Source organism: Hydra vulgaris, chromosome 03 (assembly GCF_038396675.1).
Source record: "Hydra vulgaris chromosome 03, alternate assembly HydraT2T_AEP".
Classification (NCBI taxonomy): Eukaryota; Metazoa; Cnidaria; class Hydrozoa; order Anthoathecata; family Hydridae; genus Hydra; species Hydra vulgaris.
Window position 1 is genome coordinate 54,253,594 of NC_088922.1, and position 24,075 is coordinate 54,277,668.

At 27.1% G+C, this 24,075-nt stretch overlaps 2 protein-coding genes across 2 annotated transcripts; both read left to right on the top strand.

Moving 5' to 3' along the window:
- The first annotated feature begins 8,546 nt into the window (after nt 1-8,546).
- Nucleotides 8,547-11,878, top strand: LOC124809223 (uncharacterized). Its single transcript, XM_065793701.1, has 3 exons — nt 8,547-10,930; nt 11,084-11,296; nt 11,487-11,878. The coding sequence occupies exons 1-3, from the start codon at nt 9,334-9,336 to the stop codon at nt 11,876-11,878; spliced, it is 2,202 nt and encodes a 733-aa protein (XP_065649773.1). The 5' UTR covers nt 8,547-9,333.
- A 13-nt stretch (nt 11,879-11,891) lies between these two features.
- Nucleotides 11,892-22,751, top strand: LOC136078773 (uncharacterized). Its single transcript, XM_065794576.1, has 4 exons — nt 11,892-12,473; nt 20,756-21,555; nt 21,857-21,914; nt 22,740-22,751. The coding sequence occupies exons 1-4, from the start codon at nt 11,892-11,894 to the stop codon at nt 22,749-22,751; spliced, it is 1,452 nt and encodes a 483-aa protein (XP_065650648.1).
- Nucleotides 22,752-24,075: the final 1,324 nt, after the last annotated feature.

Sequence of the window (24,075 nt, forward strand, 5' to 3'; positions counted from 1 at the left end):
ATTACCAATTGTAATAATAATAATATAATAAAAATAATAATATTAATATGAATTAAAAAACTTTGCAAATAGTAACTACAATATAATAATGTTTCTATAAATTATAACTAATGATAGAAACTATAGTAAAAATAACTATAGTAAAGTTTATAATTATGACTGAAATTATGAAAATAAACATTTGCAAAAATTATGACAATAATCATAGAACTATTACTACATTGGAATCACTTTCATTATAAATATTTTTAATAAGGTTTCTAAAACAAAAATAAATTAGTGATAATAGTAACAACAGTAGTAGAGTTAAAAAAAACAGTATAAAATAAAAGTGATGGTTTTATAAATACAGTAATATAAAAAAAAAAAAACTCATAAAAGATAAAGTTAATATTTATTAGATATATAGTCATATAAAAATTCCTTAATTTGGTTTCGATTGATAAGAAGAATGTTGTTAATAAAAAGGTATTTCGTTAAAATCTTTGTTTTATAAATGGTATTATTTGTTTCCAGTGAGAAATACATTGATGTTTTATAGAGAGCTTGCCATATTTAATATAGTTGAAAAAGGATGTCTGCAAGTTAAAATTTTCAGTATTTCATGCAAAACATTTGTGTGTTACTTGTTTTAATAAAAAAATTATTAAAAGAATTTCGTAGTTTATTTTGAAGAAAATCAAACGCAAAGAGACAATTATAAAGCTTTACATGATCTTTTAATTTTAGAATTTTTAATTCAGAAAACCTATTTTGGATATTAGATCGTAAAGGAGAAAATTTCATAATTCTAATGGAAGTGCGTTGCAAACTGTTTATACGATGTAATAGAAAAATACATTTTTGACACCAAACAGTGCAACAATAACTTAGATGTGAGGAGCACAAGGAGTAGTAAATTGATATTAGAATATGTTAGGGAATATAGTGTCGTGTTAATGACAACATACTATTGGCACGTGAGAGTTTTTTTTTTAATTGAATTTTTATTTTTTTAATTGAATTTTAATTAGTTGATAGTAATATGATAGGTTTTTGTCAAGAAACACCCAGAGATGTTTTAAATATTTAGATGGTAAAATTCCTCTACCGTTTATTCTAGTTTTCACATTATCAATATTAATCTTTTTTTTGGAGGGTAGAAAATAATAAATTCAGTTTTATTGATATTTAGAGTAACACGATTACTATTTAACCAACGACACAAATGATGGAGATCTGAACTAACTTTTTTACAAAGCTGTGCGAGTGATTTATTTATGCATAAAAAATTAATGTCCTCAGCGAAATGATGAAAAATCGAACTATTTTTAAGTGAGCCAGATTGTTATTATATATTAAAAACAGTAATTGCCCTAGAACAGAATCGGGATAGCATACTTAATAACTTTACTTGTGAATTGAAACCATTAATCGACACAAGCTGAGTACAATTTTTAACATAGGATGAAAACCAATCATTAGCGATATCCCTTATACCAAAGTAATATAATTTTTCAATTAAAATCTTGTGGCCAGCTGTATCAAATGCTTTTTGGAGATCAATAAAGACCACAAGCAAAAGAACCGCTATCAATCGAACCACGAATCATTTTAATGCTAATAAGTGCATGGGCAAAATAGTGTATAATTGGACACACTTAGAATTATCAAGAAAGTGGTAGATACGAGAATACATTAATTTTTCAAGACTTTTGCTGATATTTAATAATAATGATATTGGTCTATAGTTATTGCAGTGAAGAGTCCTTTTTATGGATTCGTTTAACCGATGAAGTTTTTAAAATAATAGGGAACATACCAGTAGCGAATGACAGATTATATAGTTAGAAAGTACTGAAGAAATATCATTAGCAAGAAGTTTTAGAACAAAGATTGGGACGCTGTTTAGACCAGAAGCCTTCCCATCATTTAGAGAAAGAATAACTGGTACTATTTCATTTTGTTAGTAGGTTTAATGAAAAGAGTGTCAGCGTTTGATGTTTTTAAATACTTATGGAAGTCAGTAAAAGGTGTATGAGTATTTTTTTGCAGTGTTGAAAATTTCCGAGATTTTAATTTATAATGATGTTGTTTTAAGATATACAAGATGGATATCAGATATCATCCGAACATGTATTCATAAGAGTTCTAATACCCTTTCTCGTAGCTTTCAAACTATTGCTATTGGTAGTAAAGTAGTTAGAAAAGCGTATTTGCTTCTTCGAATAAGTGTTACAAGTAAATTTCTATAAGTTTTGTAAGTTTTTAGTTTGTCATGAATGTTTTTGTCATGAAGTTACTTTAACAATTTTGAGTTTGCAAAAATGTTTTATAAAGTTCTCATTTAAAACTTGTTTTTCAAAGCCAAGCTTGTTTACCATTTCTTACTTTTTTTTAATTTTCTGCATTACGTACGCATTCAAAAATATGTTTGAAGGCCATACTTTACTTCATACCATAGAAAAATATTTTTAAATAATAAATTACCATAGAAATCTTACGTTAAATTACGAGAAATTGCGTGAAAAATAAATATTGGAACTATTAATCCGTTGAGTAACTTAACTTAAATAATAATGTACTAAATACTATTCAATCTATGTTATCGTATTTATAATATTTAACACATTGTACCATGTATCATGTATTGTATTGTACCATGTACCAGATATAATATTAATATATTTTATCATGTAAAACGCATAGGACCAGTTTACATAAGTTGTTTACAGCCATCCATATACATACATAAGCACAAAATTTTTACATACATTATTATTAGTTTACACATTGTTTTTACATACATTATTACTATTAGTGATTTTATATAATTTAATTTTTTGTTGTTGTTCTTTTTATTTCATTTTAAATAAGCATTTCGTTTCCATATTTAGAATATAAATATTTAATGATACAAATATATATATAATAACCGTTATTAAAAAATTATTCTTCGTTGCCATTATGTGTTGCTTTATTTTTTATCTTTATTCTTATTAAAATGGAAGTAAATATATGTTGCATATCTTTTACAAACATTAAAAAATATATTTGTTTTAAAAACTATATTAACTCACTTATATTAAATTTTTTTTATAAAACTAAGAATAAATATATTTTTAAAAATGTTTATAACATTATGACATAAGTTACTAACCTATTTTTTAAAAAAAAATATTGGTCTTAATGACGGATTGAAGTTTAACGTTGTGGTGGTAGTGGTGGTGGGGAGAGAGGGGAATGGTTGTGGTGGTGGTGTGTGTGTGTGAATGTGGAGGGGGGGGGGAAAGGTCATAGAGAGAGGAATAAGTAGTAGTGGAGGGGGGGGGGGGTTGGAAAGAGGGGAATGAGTCGGAACGACAAGAGTTGGGGATGGCACACTGACCTCTTGAAACATTTTTTTCGTACTTGTGATAAATATATTTTATCGACGTTTTTATGTGTCTTTTTTCATAACTATTAAGTACGTTTAAGCAAGGAGGAATAATAGCTTAGCTGGAGGGAGAACAAAGCCGAAAATGAATTAAAATCGCATTACAGTCTTTGTAGTATAATCATTCCAGAAGAAAGTTTTTGCAAAAAAATGGAAAATATTAAAACGTAACCAATAAGCTTTAAGAGTTTTAATCGAAATGGATTAATAAAAGAAAAGTTTGTTAGATATGTTTTTAACAACTATTCGATCAATCAAGAAGTTAATTAAAACAAAAATCACGATTAAGGCGAAGTAAATTGTTTTTTGCTTACCTCAATTATAGGTATAAATATTAAAGTTTTAGACTCTTTACCTTGATCTCTACTACCTATTGAAACCTTATTTTTTGCTTGCCTGTTCAGCTATAGGTTAGTTACGTTCTTTAAAACTGTTATTTCGGCCAGGAACTTATTAAATCCCTCCAGGATTTTATTTTGTGTTGGAGTAGTTTTGTCGGATTTTATTTTGTGTTGGAGTAGTTTTGTCGGATTTTATTTTGTGTTGGAGTATTTTTGTCGGATTTAAAAGCAAATATAGAAATATAAAACTTCTTTTTGTAAATCCGGCAAAAATACTACTAAATTCTTATTTAGACATTTATTAGTTAAATTCTAATCTAGGAATTCATTCTTAGTCGTTCAAAAGCACAACAAAAAAATAACAATAAACTAACTCTAAATATCGTTAACGAATTTCTTAAACTTCCATCTTTTATTTGGAATCGTTTATTACGTTTTGAAACAATATCATTAGATAATTTTTGTTAAACGTGGAATGTGATTGGTTAACTATGATAATTTCCCAGTGTTTAATAGAAAGCTATTTTACTACATAGACTGTTCCTTGAAAAATGACGTATTTTAACTTCGTTCTCACTCTAGTCTATGATAACTCCTTGGTCATTAAACAATTTAAAGTTTGAGTTTGCTAAGTTTACTTTGATTAACAAGTATCGTTAAAATAAAACAAAAAACATTTAATATTATTGCAATGATTTGGTTATTTAAAAATATATTTACACTCTACAAATTACTAAAAACGCTCATATGACATCTATAAGGCGTTTTATAGACGTCTTACGAACATCTTTGTCCGCCATCAAAGTCAATGCTCTTAGCAAGCTCATATTCCATTAAAATTAATGTCAATCTAAAGACATTGTTTTGTCATTGTTGATCACAGTTAGTTTTTGATAATCTTTAGTCTACTGAAACTTCTATCTTCATAAGCAAATGTAAAAAAAAAATAGTCAAGTCGATTTTGTAGAGTATAGACAAGTTAGAAAAACATGATGTTACTATTTTTATATTAAGAATGGATGTAGGTTTTTGGTTCAGACGTCATAGCTGGAGATACTGATGCGTACAATTTGAAAGTTGGTAAAGGCCGGTGTCATGAAATAAATTAACCCCCATAATAAATTAACTCCCGTTGCGTAAAAAATTACCCGGGGAGTTAATCTATTTCGAAATAGATTAACTCCCCTTGAAATAAATTAACCCCTGTCGGCGAAACAAATCAACTCCCCATAATATATTAACTCCCTTGGAACAAATACGAATTACAAAAAAAGTTTTAACTTGATGTTATACAAATGTGTTGTTTTTAAATCTGTTAATTAGTTATTGTTATGGATGTAAATTATATTTCTACTATTATTATATCATATATTAGTAGTGGCAATTTATATATATATATATACATATATATATATATATATATATATATATATATATATATATATATATATATATATATATATATATATATATATATTTAATTAATTTATATATATATACATATTTATATATATATACATATATATATATTTATATATATATACATATTTATATATATATATATACATATATATATATATATATATATATATATATATATATATATATATATATATATATATATATATATATATATATATATATATATATATATATATGGGGGGAAGTGGGGGCATAACAGACCCGTAACGTTTCGATTAATGGAGTATGAAAATAAAAACGGAATGCGTTTTTTTAACAGTGTATTTCGATAAACACATCATTAAGCTTTAAATTTCTGCAATAAAGAAAAAAATAAAACGGTTTTTGAAAATGTTATAACACAAAAATTAGACTTAGTGAAAAAAACGGTTATGTCCCTATAGAGAGGCACAACCGCACCCTAATATATATATATATATATATATATATATATATATATATATATATATATATATATATATATATATATATATATATATATATATATATATATATATATATATATATACATATATATATATGTATATTTAAGTTTTTAATAATAATTGAAATTTTTAAACATAAATAATTTTGTAATTTTTCTAAATGAACATCGAATTCCATTATTCTTAGTTTTTTTTATTTGTTTGATTGTCTCTTTTTTTTATATTTAAAACAATGTCAGTATTTTTAAATGACTATTGTTAAAAATTATATTGATACTTTATTTCTTTAAATGTAAATATTTATGAAAGTTTATTATCTTTTTATTATATTGGAATTGTACATAGTATTTTTAACAATCTTATTCTATTTTAAACTTGTAAAGCCCACATAGGGGCTCTATGAAAAGATTGTGGTGACTTTAGTCATCCATATCTTCTTTGAGCCCCTGCCTGTTTTTTATAAATCAACTTTTTTTGTATGTAAATGTTTCTTTGTATTTATATTTTCTTATTATATAAACAGCAAATATATATATATTAAAAATATATATATATATATATATATATATATATATATATATTTATATATATATATATATATATATATATATATATATATATATATATATATATATATATATATATATATATATATATATATATATATATATATATATATATATATATATATATATATAGCCATAGATGTTGAAGACAAAGTTTCTGATTCAGAGCAAGATGTCAGGGATAATTCTTGCAGTGAAATAGTTTATGTTTGAGACTTGGTAGTTAGATTTGGTGTTGCTGAATCCATCTCAGGAAATGACCTGTTGGTTGTTTCTGAAGGCTCAAACATTCAATCATCAAAAACTTCAGGATTAAGTGGACTTATTCCAGTCTTTCTAAAACAATTTACAGCTGTCAATATGTTTGCAGATTTCATATAAGCTATTCCAAATATTTCTGGATTCTGATATTCGGTCACAACTCTAGGATAATGTGTATGCAGCCAAATAAGAACTTTGAAAATATCTGTTTGCATCCAACCACTAGGGTGATATGATGCAATAGTACCTAGAGGAGCTTTTTCGATAATATTAACATTCTTGGGAGCTCTAACACGGGGGAAAATAACCAAGGGGGGCACGTATATACCAGAGGCACTCATACACATTTTGATTGTTATGATTTTCCCTCGTTCAGCTGATGTTAGAGTTCCAACTTGTTTTTTACCCCTCTTAGCAATTACTTTTGACACTTTTTTTGGTACTGAAGAAATTCCTGTCTTTTTAATATTTTATATATTATTTGGAGTTATGTTATTTTCATCTATGCTTTTAGTCAATAGTTCAAAAATTTTATTCACAGCAGGTTGGTTAAATCCCATTGCTCTAGCTCCAGAAGTTCCCTCTGACATACGCAAGGAAATAATAGGATTGCGTTTTAAAAAGCTTTCTGCCCACTGGTAGCCTGCCATTCCTGTTTTTTTGTTAAAGCTATGTGGTATCTTGTTCTTTTCAGCTAGCTGAAATGCCAATTCTCTCAAATCTGTCATTGTAACTGGAAACAAGCAACTCTCTAAAAAATTAGGTGTTTAGCTAACTCTTACGCTTGTTCAAGGTTAAAAACTAATTTAAAATTCCCAAGTTTTTTTACTGAACAACTACTTAGTTCGAAACTCCCTTGCTAAAGTCTTTTTAATCTGTCTTGCAGTGTCATTGTTGGGATACAAAATGTTAACGATGCCTTCTTATACCCCATTTCCTTCTTTATTACTGATTCAATAGCTGCTTTCATTGAATTTTCTTCCCAGGATTGTCGATTAGTTAGACGTTTGTATTTTCTAACCATATTAAGTAACTGTATGCACAAAATAATAATTTTTTCTCTATCAAAGAAAAAATATATTAACAATATATAAATATACAATATGTATCTATATATATATATATATATATATATATATATATATATATATATATATATATATATATATATATATATATATATATATGTATATATATATATATATATATATATATATATATATATATATATATATATATATATATATATATATATATATATATATATATAGATATATGTATATTTATACATATATATATATATATATATATATATATATATATATATATATATATATATATATAAAATAGAGTTTATATAGCTAACTAGTATATATTAATACACACACACACACACACACACACACACACACACACACACACACACACACACACACACACACACACACACATATATATAATATATATATATATATATATATATATATATATATATATATATATATATATATATATATATATATATATATATAGAGAGAGAGAGAGAGAGAGAGAGAGAGAGAGAGAGAGAGAGAGAGAGTATAGTATAGGTACGTGCGTATCTGGCTTTTTACGGCACCGATATCAAAGTAAAAATTTGTGACATTTTTTTTCACAGCGTGCTCGAAGTCGGTGTGGTAAATATGTATTTATTTGTCTTTTTTTTTAGAATTTTATATCAGCTTAGACTTTATTAAAAAAGTAGAATGTTTTATCTTGAATAAATTATGGTTTTTTTTTACGTGTAATAAATTTTTCAGTTTTTTTATTGCTATTTAAAATTTCGTTCCTGTTCTGGCACTGCATTGATACCGAAGGCATGTTGGTACACATTTGAAATTTTCCAGTCAACTGTATAGATCTATTTTCTATGTGCCTGCCAAATTTCATTAAAAAATATTCATGACCAAATACCGTATTTTTCGACCCAGTGGAGGTACCATTTCCACCTCTTTTAGTGTTACTGTTACTGTTACACTTTATAAAACTGTTTCTGCTATTGTTACTGTTGCTTTTTGTTATAAATTCTGTAGTTTTTTTTACAGTTACCAGTGGTTTTCATTCGTTTTTAAAATTTTGTTTCTGTTCCGGAGGTGCGTTAATATTGAAGGCATGTTGGTACATATTTAAAATTTTTAAGGCAACTGTATACATCTATTTTCTATGTGCCTGCCAAATTTCATCAAAAAATATTCATGACCACATGCCCTATTGTTCCGCGCAGTGGAGGTATGTATTTCCACTTCCGTTACATAGTGTTAGGGGGAGGGGCGGTTTTTGACAGTGGAGAATTCAGTATTTTTGATTTTTTTATTCATTATAATGATATATTTTATTAGAACTGTTATACAAACTTTATTTTTAATAGCCTTTTACTACTAAGGGTATTTGGGTTTTCTCTTTTTAAAATTGTTAAATGATGTACACAAAAACTAACAAGTATTAAGGTGGTTATATATTAATTTTTTTTTTGATAACTAACTCTTTTCACCCACCAAAATTAGTGCAAAGGCAAAATTCTGCCAAATAAAATTTAAATTGCTAAAATTAAAATTGTATAACACTATTTTACGATGATTCTGCATAAAATTCATTAAAAACATAAAACAGCATTTTCTCAGCTTTTTCCATACCCATAATTTACCATATAGCCACCTTAAGCTATATATGATATATAAAAATTATACGTATATTTAAAATTTTTTTTATAGATTAATGGCGATTTTTTAAATTATTTAATTATGATTAATAGCCGACCCAATTAAATAGTAGTATTATGATTGTTGAATTTAATTTAGTGCATCATGGGACCTCACAAGAAAACAAATCTTTTTTATGGTAAAGCTAAAACTTATTTAGCTTGTAATTTTCCAATACCAGCTCATTTAAATATTGGCTGTAGAAATGGACATGTACTGCATATATTTGCAACTAACAACGATTCATATAAAGTAACTGTAGAACTAATCGGTAAGTATTTTAACATCAAAATTTGTATAAGTCAGATTCAGCAACTAGTTAGAACATCGAAAGTCTTTGTAAACCATTTTTCACGAAATTCGAAACCATTTGTTGACATCTGCAACATGCTCTTTGCATACCAAATAACAACATCTGCTGTGGCACAAACATCGCAATCGAATGCAACCTCAATTGACTTTCCTACATGTTCTTCATTTTCTTCTCAACAAATCAGTGTTTCATCTGTATCAAATAGTGATCACTTATCTCCTTTATCTCGTCCTACTTTAAAAACCTCTTCTCATGAACCACTATCCAGTTTGAGAGCTGACCAGTTGAGTCCCAGAAAAAAGGTTATGAGAAAGAGATTAACCATTTTGGCAAACGAAATGGCAATTAAGAAGAGAAAGCATAAAGAGGATATTAAAGGTTTAAAAGATAAGACAAAGGCTAGAGCATACAGATTTAAATATCTAAATCAAGTTATTACTCGTAAGGAAAAGTTAATTTCTCAACTTAGAAAAAAATTAAAAGAAAAGTTTTTAAATTTACAGTTAAAAAAACTTCAAAATCATATTTTTTGTTTGAAACAACAGTTGACATCCACGCAAAGAAAATTTTCTTATCAAAAAGCAATGTTAAGCCATCAACTTGCTGAAAAAAATGCTGCAATTCTTGTACTGCAAAATGACATTCTGAATTTACAAGAAGAGTTGGAGGAAATTCAGCAAGTAACACAAAACACCAAAAATGAAAAATGCTACTCAGCAGATATTAGGAGACTTATATATGACATGCTTGTGTGCCAAGTTCCTACACAAAGTGTGCCATCTCTGCTCCGTAAAATTGGGGAACATACTGGCTATCGATTTAGTCAAATTCCACATCGTACAACTGTAGAACAAATGATGCGTGAGCTTGGTGTGCTTTCAGACTTACAGGCTGCTGAGATAGCATTTACAACAAAGGATCTGACACTTGGCTTTGATGCAACAACCCAGGAGGGTGTTCATGTAAATGCTGTGCACTTGACAACAGAATCAGTATGTATGGTTGTAGCTATTGATCAACTTCCTGGCGGTACAGCTTATGACTATCAGAGTCATATTACAAAGTCTATTGATAATCTCGCTAAGTTATATAGTGATTTCTATCAGCTCAAATATACTGACGTAAGAAGCACTATTATTGGGAACATAACAAATACAATGAGCGACAGAGTTGCAACAAACCATGCAACAATCGCAAAGTTAAACCTTGTTTGGCAGAAATCATTAAATGAACTAAACTGTCACCTTCACCCCTTAGACACAATGACCAGCTCTTGTAAGTCTTCACTTAAAGCATTAGAGACTTCAAAAGGGAAACTTTTTGGAAGAGACTGCATTGCAGCAAACATTGTTATACAGCTGAACAAACTTCGCTATAAGGATGCAAAAGGTACTCTAACTAATCTAAACCATTCTTTTACTTAAATATATTTAGTTTTCTGAATAAAATTTCGAGTTAAAATAAGATATTATAACTAGTGCATGTTTTTATTTCACATTCTTCTTGCAATTGCCAAAATGAGCTTTTTTATGATATTCATAGGTGATCCAAAAGGTTTTGTAACCTTTTTGGACCAACACGAGTTGCCCAGAGGATTGCTACCGCGCTATAGAGGCAACAGACTACATATGCTTTTTCACACATGTGGTATTTTGATCCATCATTATGCCATATTGAAGATATTTCTGTGTTCTGGCTTGGCGTTATGCGGAGGTCTGCGAAATAGTTTATTTCAAGACTTTACATCTGAAACAGGTATCTTTTTTCTTTTTTATACCTGTTCAGTTCATTTGATAAAGTGCTACACAATATTATAGGCTATAGAATTAACTACAAATATAGTTACAAATACAAATTACAAATAGACACTTGCAAGATTAACGGGGAGTAAAGACTATTATAAACAAAGATTATTCTTTGTTACTAATTAACTTTTTCACCTTAGGTATCCGTGAGTTGTGTGTTTTAGCTTTAATTGGAAAGCTACTTTCTGGTCCTTGGATGACAAAATTTTATATTGCACCAGGTACGGGACTTGACTACATATCTGGCATTCAGGTAGTAAAAGATGTTCGGAACACTCTTATTGAGAGCAGCAAGAATCCTTTATCTCTACTTAAACGAAAAACTAATTTCTTTGGTAATGATATTGAAGATGTAGTTTTTGATTCAATAATCAGCTTTTGCCCAGTAACTGATGAAATGAGTAAAGCATTAGCTGACTGCCTTAATGCAGTTATTAGCGTCATTGACAGGCAGTATAAGCGGCAATTTGAAATGAGTTCTAATGATCACCTTAAAGACCAGACTAAGTCAGCTAGAAATTCACAACATTGATTCAGAAGAACTTATGGGTATGTTTAGCGCTGCAAAGCACAAAGCTCCAAATGCCACTCTCTGTTTTCTTTCTTCAAAACTTCGTGCTTGCAAAAATAAAACAACTGCTCTGCTATGCAAAAAGCCAAATGATATTCAAAACAAGTTGATATTATGGGCTATCTCTAATGCCAGAAAAAAGCGGTTTACAAATATGCAATGTCATAATGACCTGAAGTTAGAATTGATAAAACGAATAGCAGATAAAATTCAGAAAAAAGAAAACAAAGAACGCAGAAATGTAGAAAAAATATTAAAAAATTGCATGCCTGATCAGGTAAAAGAAATGTTTCCTGACCTAGAAAATAATGAGGCCTCAGATATTGAAGAAATTCTTATTGGAGCTTCTATTGGAAGAAGTATTTGCCACATGTGGTTCGATAATGCCACTAACACCCAGGATGTATATTACGGCAGAATTGTTGGCATTAAAAAGAAAAAAAGTGATGTATATATAGTTTCTTATTGGAAACCAAAAGAGAATGAAGATGATGATGGTGTTGAGTATGATGTGAGCAAATATCAACTTTCTGCAGACATAATAAGTGGTGATATGGTGATAACATAATAGAAATGTGTAATAAGGTATATGTTATTTTAAATAATAGTATGTCTTATAAACTTGCATTAACAGATATTATTTACAGATAGTAGGTTAATCTTTGTTTTTTATAATAAATTTTACAGTGCCTAATGTATATCATATTCTCTACCCTCCCCTTTTTTTAAGATAATGAAAAGATTTATTATTATTTAATTTCTTTTTATGTATACATATATGTATATACATATATGTATATAGAAATGTAATTTTAGGTAGTCGGTTAGTTACCGATATCCAACAACCAGGGTTGACCTGGTTGCAACGAGCTATGGGAAACCAAAGCTCATTTACTATTTGACATTAGCAAATTGCCTGGCTCATGACAATTAATGTTAATCATAATGATGGCTATACATTGTTTCTACCCAGAAAGACAGACTTTTGCTTGCATGGATTGAGAGATAAAGTGTTTAGTTACAATAAATCAGTACACTCTAGGCAAATGGCATATGCCATTACCAGATAGTTACGCTAACACATAACTTTCTTTTCATTATAACTTATAATCAAATCTATTATATTTCAGGTTAAAAAGTATTGAAGGGTCTACTTCTATCGAATTTTCTGTTTGGTAATGGAAAATGTGTTGTGTATCAGGAGTTAAGTGATTTTGAGTTTTTTTTTAAGTTAGGAAATCATTCTTATCTTCTCTAATTTATAATGGGTTTTTCAGTTATTGTGCTAAATATCTAATATAATTTCTTTTATTGCAAGGTTTTAACTATGATGGCAGCTTGCTACTGTAGATGTTTATCTTAAAGACCTCAAGATTATATTTATTAATTCAGTAATAACAGTTACATGTTAATTTATTATACATTAGTTAATTGTTCGCCTTAATTTTTTTTTTTAATTTTATATATCTGATATATTTTATCTTATCTATCATTGCAAGGTTACGCAACATGATGAAAACCACACGATTGCTTCGATGGATGTTGATCTTTTTCATATCAAGATTAAACCGGTTCATATTTTTTTAGAGATTGATTATGTTTATTAATGCAATAATAACAGTTATATGTTTATTTATTATCCGCGCCATAAGGCATCCTTATTTATTATCCGCGACATAAAGCATCATAAATAGGTATGGCGATTTTAATTTAGGGGTTTACTTTATTTTAGATATCATTGGATGTGGTTTCCTTTGCGTACTAAAGAATCGATTCTTTCTAGCTATGGATGTCACAGTTTTGTTTGCTTCAAAAACTAGGCTTTCTTCAAAGCCACAATTCTGTTAAAAACATTATTAAGCAAAAAAGAAAATAATTATTATACTCTAAATTTTTTGTTAAAGAAGTATGTTTTTAAAAAAATTATTTTTATTTGTTGCGGTTTCTTGGAATTTATATATAGTTAGATAGATATAAGGACTACTGAAGAGAAAATGAAGGAGAGCCGTGGTGGACGTGTCCCCTTCTCCCCCATTGTTTAGATGGATATATTTTTGTAGGTTTTTAGTTGAACTATATGGTGTTTTATGATTATTTTTTTGTACTCCGGCCCCTACTGAAATATCACGCCATTTCCGATGTTATATATATATATATATATATATAATATATATATATATATATATATATATATATATATATATATATATATATCTTTCATTGAAAATCATTAGTAACGATAAAAATAAGGCGAAAACGCTAAGGCTTTTAATGTATTTAAAGATCACCTATATGCATTTAAACATACGCTATAGAAATCCTATCCTTGGTGCATATTTAATAAAATAAATATATATACCCTTAACCATAAATATATATATATATATATATATATTGCAAAAAAACGCGATATTTTTTTATGCATATTTTATAAAATTTTGTTATAAATTTTACTATTACGTTTTAATCATTAAAAATATTTTGTTACTTAAATTCAAAACTTTTTTAATTACGTTTTTTAATCGTTTTGCACATTTTACTATGCAAAATTAAGCGCAAATTAACAATGATTCTATTACAAAGCTGCCGTTAGCCGAACGCGAGTTTTATACGTAAGTTGCATTTTTCTTAAGCAATGCTTCATAAAAAATAATGTTACTTAAAAGAGCATAACTTTTTTTGTAATGATTCTTTTTTCATAAATTTTTCACCATTTTATTACAAATTTAAAGCTCTTTCGAACCATATATAAAACTTGAATAAATAAATGGTTTGAAATTTTTACACACGTACCTATATAGTATAGTATAGATATAAACTCTATAACCTTAGACATTATTATTAGCAAAAGAGAATGCTATTGAAGTAATAGAATCAAAACAATAGTAATAGTAGATCAAAACAATAGTTATAGTATTGCACGAACTTCTACTAATACTATTATTCAACTAATACTATTGTTTTGATCTCCTTTTTATATATAATATAAAGGCTTGTCAAAAATAAACAGTTATAAAGTAATTTTATTCAACGCTCACTAAATATTTATATATTATATATTTTAATATATATAATACTAAATATATTTTTAAAAAATTTTAAAATAGAATACTTACACAATTTTGTAGATATAATTATAAGTTAAATTATTTAAAACGCGTATTATAGGGGGTTAATTTATTTCAGTGGGGGTTAGAAATACTTAAGCCCCCGGTTAATCCATTTCGCTATATTTTAAATTAATTTAACTCCCGGGGTTAATTCATTTCGAAATAGATTAACCGGGGAGTTAAAATGTTTTAACCGGGAGTTAACTTTTTGGGGAGTTAATCTATTTCGCGTCACCGGCTAGAGTAGGTTTCAGGTGGGGAGGAAAAGGCAAACGGGTATTTGCATAACACTAAAAAAAAATCTAAACGGCTTCACAATCTGGAAATCAGTTAAGTTATAATTCTTTGTTTTTCTCCTTTAAAGAAAGTTTAAAATAATTTGCAAACGGTAAAATCATTCACCGTTTGCAAATCATTGTAGTTTTATGAACATCTGTCACTGTACAGTCACAGTAGATTTGATACACCGAACTATGTAAAAATGAATTGACAGTGTACAATATGGTTATAAAAAATATTTTCTTAAAACAAAATTTCTCCGTTTTGTTCTGCCATAAATGCGGGCAAATTTGTATGCGTGTAAACAATGCATAAATGGAGAATAATAATTATCTATTTCCATCTAAAATAAACGCAGAATTATATAAAAAGAAACTTATATTTTAAAGGGCGCCAGTTGATCAGTTTAAGAAGCGCGCGGGAGAGAGGGAGGAAAGGAAGGGGGCAACTAGCTCCCCTACCTCACGCCCTTTACCAAATCCGCCACTGGTTGGTCTAAACCTGAAACCTTGCTGTAATCTAATATTATAGATAGATTAAAAATTGAAAATTGATTTGATTCTATGAAGAAATGATAAAAAAGTATATCATAGTTTAATAAATTTAAGAAATAGCTTTACAATTTTTTAGTCGTAGTTATTTTTATTTCAGTCATTTTTTTAAATCACTCTCTAAGGTTAACATAACAAAGAAACTGTTGAAAACGAATTAAAAACAACATTTTTTTAAGTTAAGGTAAAGCTTTTATTTTATTATTCAAACCAAAGTTTTTATAACCAGTGGTTAATCCCAAAAGAATAACAAACAAAAGAATAGCAAACAAAAGAATAACAAACAAAAGAATAACAAACAAAAGAATAACAAACAAAAGAATAACAAACAAAAGAATAGCACACAAAAGACTAGCACGCAAAAAAATGGCACAAATATTTCAAACTTCAATCAAATTAGTTTCAATAATATGTGTCTTAAAATTTATTTAAATTAAGACAGTATGTCAGAATCTACACATAAAATTAAAGTAATTTAACATGAAAATATTAGGCAAAATGTTTTATTTTAAAATGAGGCTGCAAAGAAAAAACCTCATTTTGAAATAATGGATAAATAAATAATGGATCTGTTTTTTGAAAATAAACGATCTGTTTCTGTTGTACTAATAAAAATTTTTTTGGAAAAAGTTAATTGATCCAAACGATAAAGTAATTTCTCGACTATGGATTCAGTTTGAGCAAAAGTTCTCTTTTCACTGGAGTTTGTAGAAGCTGCAAGACAAATCAAAATAATATTATCATATCAAAATGATATTATTTTCTGTTAAAAGTATTAAAAGAAAAGTAAGGCTATTAGTATGGCTGTAGATGTTTTCTGGTCGAGTAGTAGTCATCAAGTTAAGATGTTGGAGAATTAAGAATGAAACAAGAAAACTAAAATTGATTTTATGACATTAGTAGGACTTGAAGATAAATTATAATTTTTCGGATTGTGCGGTGTAAATAATTTAAAAGAGAAGAGAAGATGTTAGGAAATCTGCAAAAGAATGCCTATTCTGATGTTACTAACAAGTTACTGGATTGTTTTTACTATTATCTGGAAAGTTTTTACAATTTAATAAAAGCTTAATAGTGGTATTAACTATTTTGAAGAAAGATATTATTCGTTATACTAACTTATCTATACTTAATAAATGAGTTGTATTTTTTCACGATGTTGGATCGTTTTAATTGTTGGTATTGATGGAGAAACTTTTAAAGATTGCCATGAACATGTTAGATCAATCAGCATTATAAATCTCTGGAAAAAATTGCTATAGCTAAAATAAGATCGTAACCCAATAGACACTGGACCTAAATAAGACGTCTTTTGAACATTCAAAAGACGTCCAAAACATTCAAAAGACGTTCAAACGTTTAAAAAATGTCTTTTTTACATCCCTTGCCCACTGAGAATTTATAATTTGATTTTAAATCAAAGTATATTTCTACGCTCACAAAATACGGCCAAATAAAGTTAAGAACTCTCTCATTTTTAAACTTTTGGAAATAAGTCAAAGAATAAATAAAGATGAAGTTTAATGTTTTTGCTTTCACCAGTTAGAAAAAGTAGAATTGTCAAAAAATAAAGTTTTTAATTTCTTTCCACCTACAAAAAAAGTTTAAATAGTTAAAACAACTTTGACTAAAAAGTTAAAGTTAAAGGGAGAGTACAATACAATAAATAATACAATAACTAATTACAATTAATTGTAAATACAATAATTAATAATTAGAATTCAGAAAAAAAAAATTATATGAAAACAAATTCTTACTTAAATGCACTAAAGTTATCGCTTTTTTATTTTTACATTTAATCCAGATTTAATTGCTAAAAATCTTTTTAGTCAAATAACTCAAAGTGGTTCACTTATAAAAAAAAATCTCTCTTTTTTATTAATGATTTTGAAGAAAATTTATTCAACTTTGTTATTGTACAAAAAATTAAAAACCGATTCGAACTTTTTTTTGTTAAACAATATATACATACTATGCGTTTTATAAGCGCATAAACCGTAGGTAGTAACGTACTTATGACCAAATATTGGTAAGGACATCCTATATTTAAACTATTTAAATTATGTTTTTGTAAATATGAACGTTATGTATACTTCACTTTATTTGTTATGCAACATATGAATTAGTCATGTTTTAATGTAACAAATGCACATTTTTAAGGTTAGCATTCGTTAGGGTGATTCAAAAGAAGATTTTGAATACTTGATAAAAAACAGACATGGAAAATTTTTGTATCAATTGAAAATTAGTATCAAAAGATTATGGGTTTCTGAGTCTGCGTTTTATTAAAAGTTCAAAATTTCACTTTGAATTATTTGAAAGAACGCTAACCTATTGTTAATTTTAAAACTTTTAGCTAACATATAAAAATTGTTTTGAGCTTCATTTAAACTTTGTATATTTGTTTTATGAACGCAATATGTATTTATTATGGAGATTGTAAAACTTCTAACAAAATTTGTAAAACAATGTATTAAAAAATAAAAATGTATTAATAAGTATGAAAATTGTTAATATCTTGTAAACAATTCCAATTTAAATAATTTTATATAACACTTAAATCTAACAGTACTGTGATGTCAACTGATAATCTCACATCTCGAAAGGAATATTGTTATTTTAATTAGTTGTACTTCTTATAACTAGAATAATTTTTCATACATATCTTTGAAATTTTCAAAAGAAAATACATCTTAAGGACATAAAGACTATGAAACAAGCCTGTGTTAAACTCTTTTCGTAAGGAAAAATTTGAATTGAATAAAAAAGTTTGCAAAATGCATAAGTATGTACATTCCAAGAAATAACTTGTTTGATTATTTTAAAAAAATTGCAAAAGAGTATATACATGTAGCCATTGTATCCATAAAAAATAAAGCTTGTAAAAAATAAGAGTAATGAAATGATTAATATCTTAATTTATAAGTGTGGCAAAAATAAAATCAGATTTTGTTACCAAAGAAGATTTTGAAATGGAAATAGCTCTGCAGTCTTATATTTGAACGATGAAGGAAAAAGGTGTCAGATAAGTTTTATTGGAATAATTATTATCATTGGAATTTTACAGTTTTGTAAGAGTTACAAAAGCATAATACTTATATAAGGGGGGTTTCGGTATGTTGACAAATACAACTAGAATAAGTAGTCATTGTTTGAATTTAAAAAAAAATTATAAAGTTGATTTACTTGATAATTTGTTTTTGCAACTTTACAAAAATTCAAAAATTCATAACTTTATACTTTTAGGCAAATATTATGCAATAAGGTTGATTTTTAGTGCAATCTTTACAAAAAATCTAATTATATTATATAGGAGCGTATATTTATGATATCCATGGCACAAATGAGAGATATTTTAGAGCAAGTCTGCATCTTTTTGGTGACAGCTGTTATGAACTTTTTTAGTTGTCATGTCAAAAAACATCTTTTTATACAATATTGCAAAAGAAAGTATAAATAAAAGGGGCAAATTTTTTTTAGTTTTGTTTTTCATTTTTATATTGTTTATATCGTTGTTTAAAAAATAAAGTTGTATTGCTGAAATGTATTTTAATTTAAAAATATTTTTATCAGTAAAAGTAATTATAACACTTTAACAAATGTTTCATTAGTATGTAGTTAATATAAAATTGCTAAAATTAGTAAAAAAATAAAATTTTCAAAAACCAATTTAACATTTTGAATGGTCAGTTAAGATAAATTAAAAATTGATTTCAAGAAAGATCTTTTCAAAATACTTAGAAAAACTGATATACTAAATTTGATAATAGCGATTACGATTACAAAAACTTTAGTATCGGATTCAGAAATTGAGTGATGTCTTCTTACTTTTACTGCTTGATCATTCCAAATAAAAGTTGCAATCCTACTTTTCCTATTGTTATATTATAACTATTATTTTATTCTTATTTTAAACTATAAGATTTGTATTTGGAAAAGCGTTTGATCCGGATCGAAACTATTTTATTAAGGCATATGCTTTGCAGAGCAACTGCAGCTATTATTAATTATAAAATAAAATAAATTCTAGAACGTAATAAATCTACTGCAACTTCACATAAATATTTGAATATTTAAAAAAAAATTTTGCAATAATTTTAAAAATCTTTGCAATAACTTAGGGGAAGTTAATAACACGCCCTACTGAAACTACTACACGCCCTACTACTCGCCCTACTACACGCCCTTCTGAAACTTGGTGCAGTTCTAGCGGCCTAAGTTTAAGAACTATCATATACTAACGAGTTTAATCTAATTCTCGTTAAGTTAGTAACATAGTTATCTATGTTAAGGAAAACCTACGGTACGGTACGTTACATTATTACGAGATAATCGTGTGTAATAAAATCTTCGGTTTTTATAAGACACTAGTATTTCTGACGTTGATAAAAAGGTTTTAACAATTAATTTTGACCATCTAAAAGAAAAAACACTGTGAAAAACTGTTGTTATTTCCCACCTTTACAAGAACTTAAAACTTTAGGTATTACTAGCCAGAAAAAAACAAAGGTTGTATGCAAACTTTTTAAAAAATAAAACTTATAACAATGAAATTAAATACAAAAAGTATAAAAATTGTTTTGAAAGAATAAAAAAGCAAATAAAAAAAAGTGATTATTCTAACCTCTTAGAATATTCAATAGGAAATAGTAAAAAGACATGGGAAGTAATTAAAAGTAATTAAAGAAGCTACAGGGAAAAAACAATTGCAAAAAAACACCACTATTCCAAATAGATTTAAGCTAAACTTTAACAAACAAATATTTTATAAAAAAGAAATAGCTGAAAACTTCATCAAATTTTTTATAAACATGGGAAAAAAATAAGCAGCAGATATAACTCCTGGAAATAAAACATTCCAATCCTATTTTAAAAAAACACACTATGTAATTAATAAGGCGGAACTGTCTCTAAATGAACTTCAGGCATCCTTTAATGCGCTTAAAATAAATAAAAGTGCCGGGTTTGATGATATTAATGTTAATGTTCTAAAAGCTGTTTTTGATGTTATTAAATTAGCTCTTTTTTTTATCTTCAATCTTTCAATAACAACTGGTATTTTATCTTGTCAATTGAAAATAGCAAGAGTAATCCCTGTATACAAAAATGGTGACGATTCTATACTATCTAACTACAGACCTATACCTATCCTTTCTTGTTTTTCAAAGTTGCTTGAGCGTATTATGTATAACAGACTGTATAGTTATCTTGAAAAACATAATATCTTATACAACAAACAGTTTGGTTTCCGAAAAGGGCATTTAACACATGATGCAGTAACTGATTTAGCCAGACGACTTCTGGACGGATTTGTTAAAAAAAGTTATACTCTCGGCTTGTTCATCGACTTGTCAACAGCCTTTGACACTGTTGAGCATAAAATTCTCTTGTACAAACTAGAAACATATGGAGTAATAAATAGCAACTTAAAATGGCTGCAAAGTTACCTTAAAAATAGAAAACAAGGAGTATCTTATGTTTCAACGTGTACAAAGTTAGAAACAATAAGCTGCGGAGTTCCTCAAGGCTCTATTATTGGACCCCGAAAATTTCTGATTTACGTAAATGATATCTACCTATCTTCAAACATGCTTAATTTTAATCTTTTTGCTGATGACACTAATCTTTTTTATACCCATTCAAATATAAAAACAATTTTCTTTACAGTAAATCGTGAGCTGGAAAACCTTAATGACTGGTTTAAATCAAACAAACTCTCTTTGAATATCTGTAAAACTAAGTAAATTTTACTTCATCACCAATCTAAATCCAATGACTTGCCTCTGCAACTTCCTCAGCTAATAATAAATAACAATGTAGTAAACAGAGTTTCATCACTTAAAATCTTAGAAATAAAAACTTGATAAACATCTTAATTGGAAAAACCATATTATGCAAGTTGAAAACAAAATTTCTAAAACTATAGACATTATGCATAAAATAAAACACCTACTAAGTAAAAAATGTTTAATAGATTTATATTACTCTTTTATCCATAGCTGCATAAGCTATTGTAATATTGCTTGGGCAAGTACTTGCCCTTCAACATTAAAAAATGTATATTAAGCAAAAACAAGCCAGTAGAATTATATTTAATGTGCATAAATACGCCCACTCCAAGCCGTTACTCCGGGAAATTAAAGCTCCTAATGTCTATGAGTTAAACGTGTTCCAAAACTTGTTATTCATGTTTAAATATCAAAATGACACGCTTCCAAAATCCTTAAATAACCAATTTCTAAAAATTAATCATAAATACTTAACGAGGTGCTCGATCCATAATTTTAATTTACCTCAACTCTTAAAACATCTGATCACTCAATTTCATATAGAGGACCTCGTCTGTGGAACGTTGTTCTTAATGAAAATATGAAAAGTATAACTTCAAGAAATTGTTTTAAAAATATAGTTAAACAGTATTTACTTGAATTAAATTTAACAGACACAAACATATTTTTGTATTTTTAAGTGAAAAAAAATCTTGTAATATTTCTTACTGTATGTATTTATTTATTTATTTATTGTCGTATTCTTGTTGTAATTATGCATTAACTTGTTTTACATAACGAGTATTTGTAAGTTTATACAATGAGAAATTTGTAAAAAATATTTTACGCTTACTATAGGGGCTTGGTGACAAGACTTCTGTCTTCTACTTGCTCCTGTCATTAATAATTTTTTATTTAAATTTTATTGATAAAAATTGTAAAACAATTTTATTGCTAAAAGTTGTAAAACAATAACATTGTAAAATGTTTATAAATAACGAATAAATGTTTCTAAAAAAAAAGTACTTTATTTTATGTTTAAAATAAAAGAAATCATAAAAAGAAATATAACTCAGTATTTTTTTTTTTTTTTTTTTTTTTTTTTTAAATTTAGGTTTTAAAATAAATTGTGTAGGCATAAACTGCCTGTCAACCTAATTATATAATACTTGACAATTACAGAGTTTGTATAACTAATAGAAAATAAAATGTGGATTAGTCATAGAGAAGCCATTCATTTTTTAGATGATTGTCTAGAAGCAGTTTAAACGTTTTTAAAGATAACGCTGATACAATGTGATTAGGAAGAGAGTTCCATTTATTTTTTATTCTTAGAGAAAAAAAATTTATACGTAAATTTAATCGCGAAGATTGTTTTTTTAGTTTATATATATGACCACGAGTAATAAATTTACTATCTATTTCAAAAAGACTTCTGTCACTATTGTTGTTTTTGCACCATTTGTAGACGTTGATTAGGTCTGCACGAAGTAGCCTGTATTTTACAGTTGTCATATTTAATGCCAACAATCTTTGTTCATACGGTAGATCCTGTAATCCATTGATTCGTTTCGGAGCTCTTCTTAACACATTTTCTATTTGCCGTTTGTCTTTGAGAAGTCCAGGTTTACAGATTAATCCACAGTATTCTAGGTGAGGGCGGACTAGTGCTGCAAATAGTTTTTTGAAGGATAATAAGTCTGGATATGATGTAAATGTTCTTTTTATTATTCCTATTATTTGTGTGGCTTTGTTGACTTGAATAGTTGTGTGTTTGGAAAATAATAAGTTCGAATCTATGTGAACACCTAAATCTCGTTCGCAATTTGTGGTTTTAATGTTTACTCTTATATTTTTTTCTGGATCATGCATATTATATTATAATTATTAAGCCATTTGAACTTAAATTGCATTAAGTACTACGTCAAAATTTGCAATTTTTGTAAATAAATAAATCAATTAAAATTACTTAACTACCAATTTCCTTAATAACATCAATTTCCCTAATTAATAACATTAGTTTTATTAATTGATAACATTTTAATTATAGTCATAAAAATGAATTTTTTTATATAGTCATAAAAATTCATAGTCATAACAAATGATTATGTTTTAACCTCCAATATTTTTAATGATTTCAATAAAAAAAAAGCATTAAAAGTGACGTTTCTATTCTAATTTATGACACACAAAAGCATCATAACACTATTTAATAATGCAAAAATACTGAACTAATCATAATATCTGCCCAGCAAACACTAGGTCTAAAAACGACGTATTTTAAGCGTATAAAAAACGTCTTAAAATACGTTTTTAATACGTTTAAAAGACGTATTAAAAACGTCTTTTTTAGGCCAATTGTTTGCTGGGTGAGTAGTTTCAAAAAGTTTAGGAGTTTTTATGCTAAGCAAGAAGCTTTTAAATAAAAATATTTTAATTCGATTAGGTAT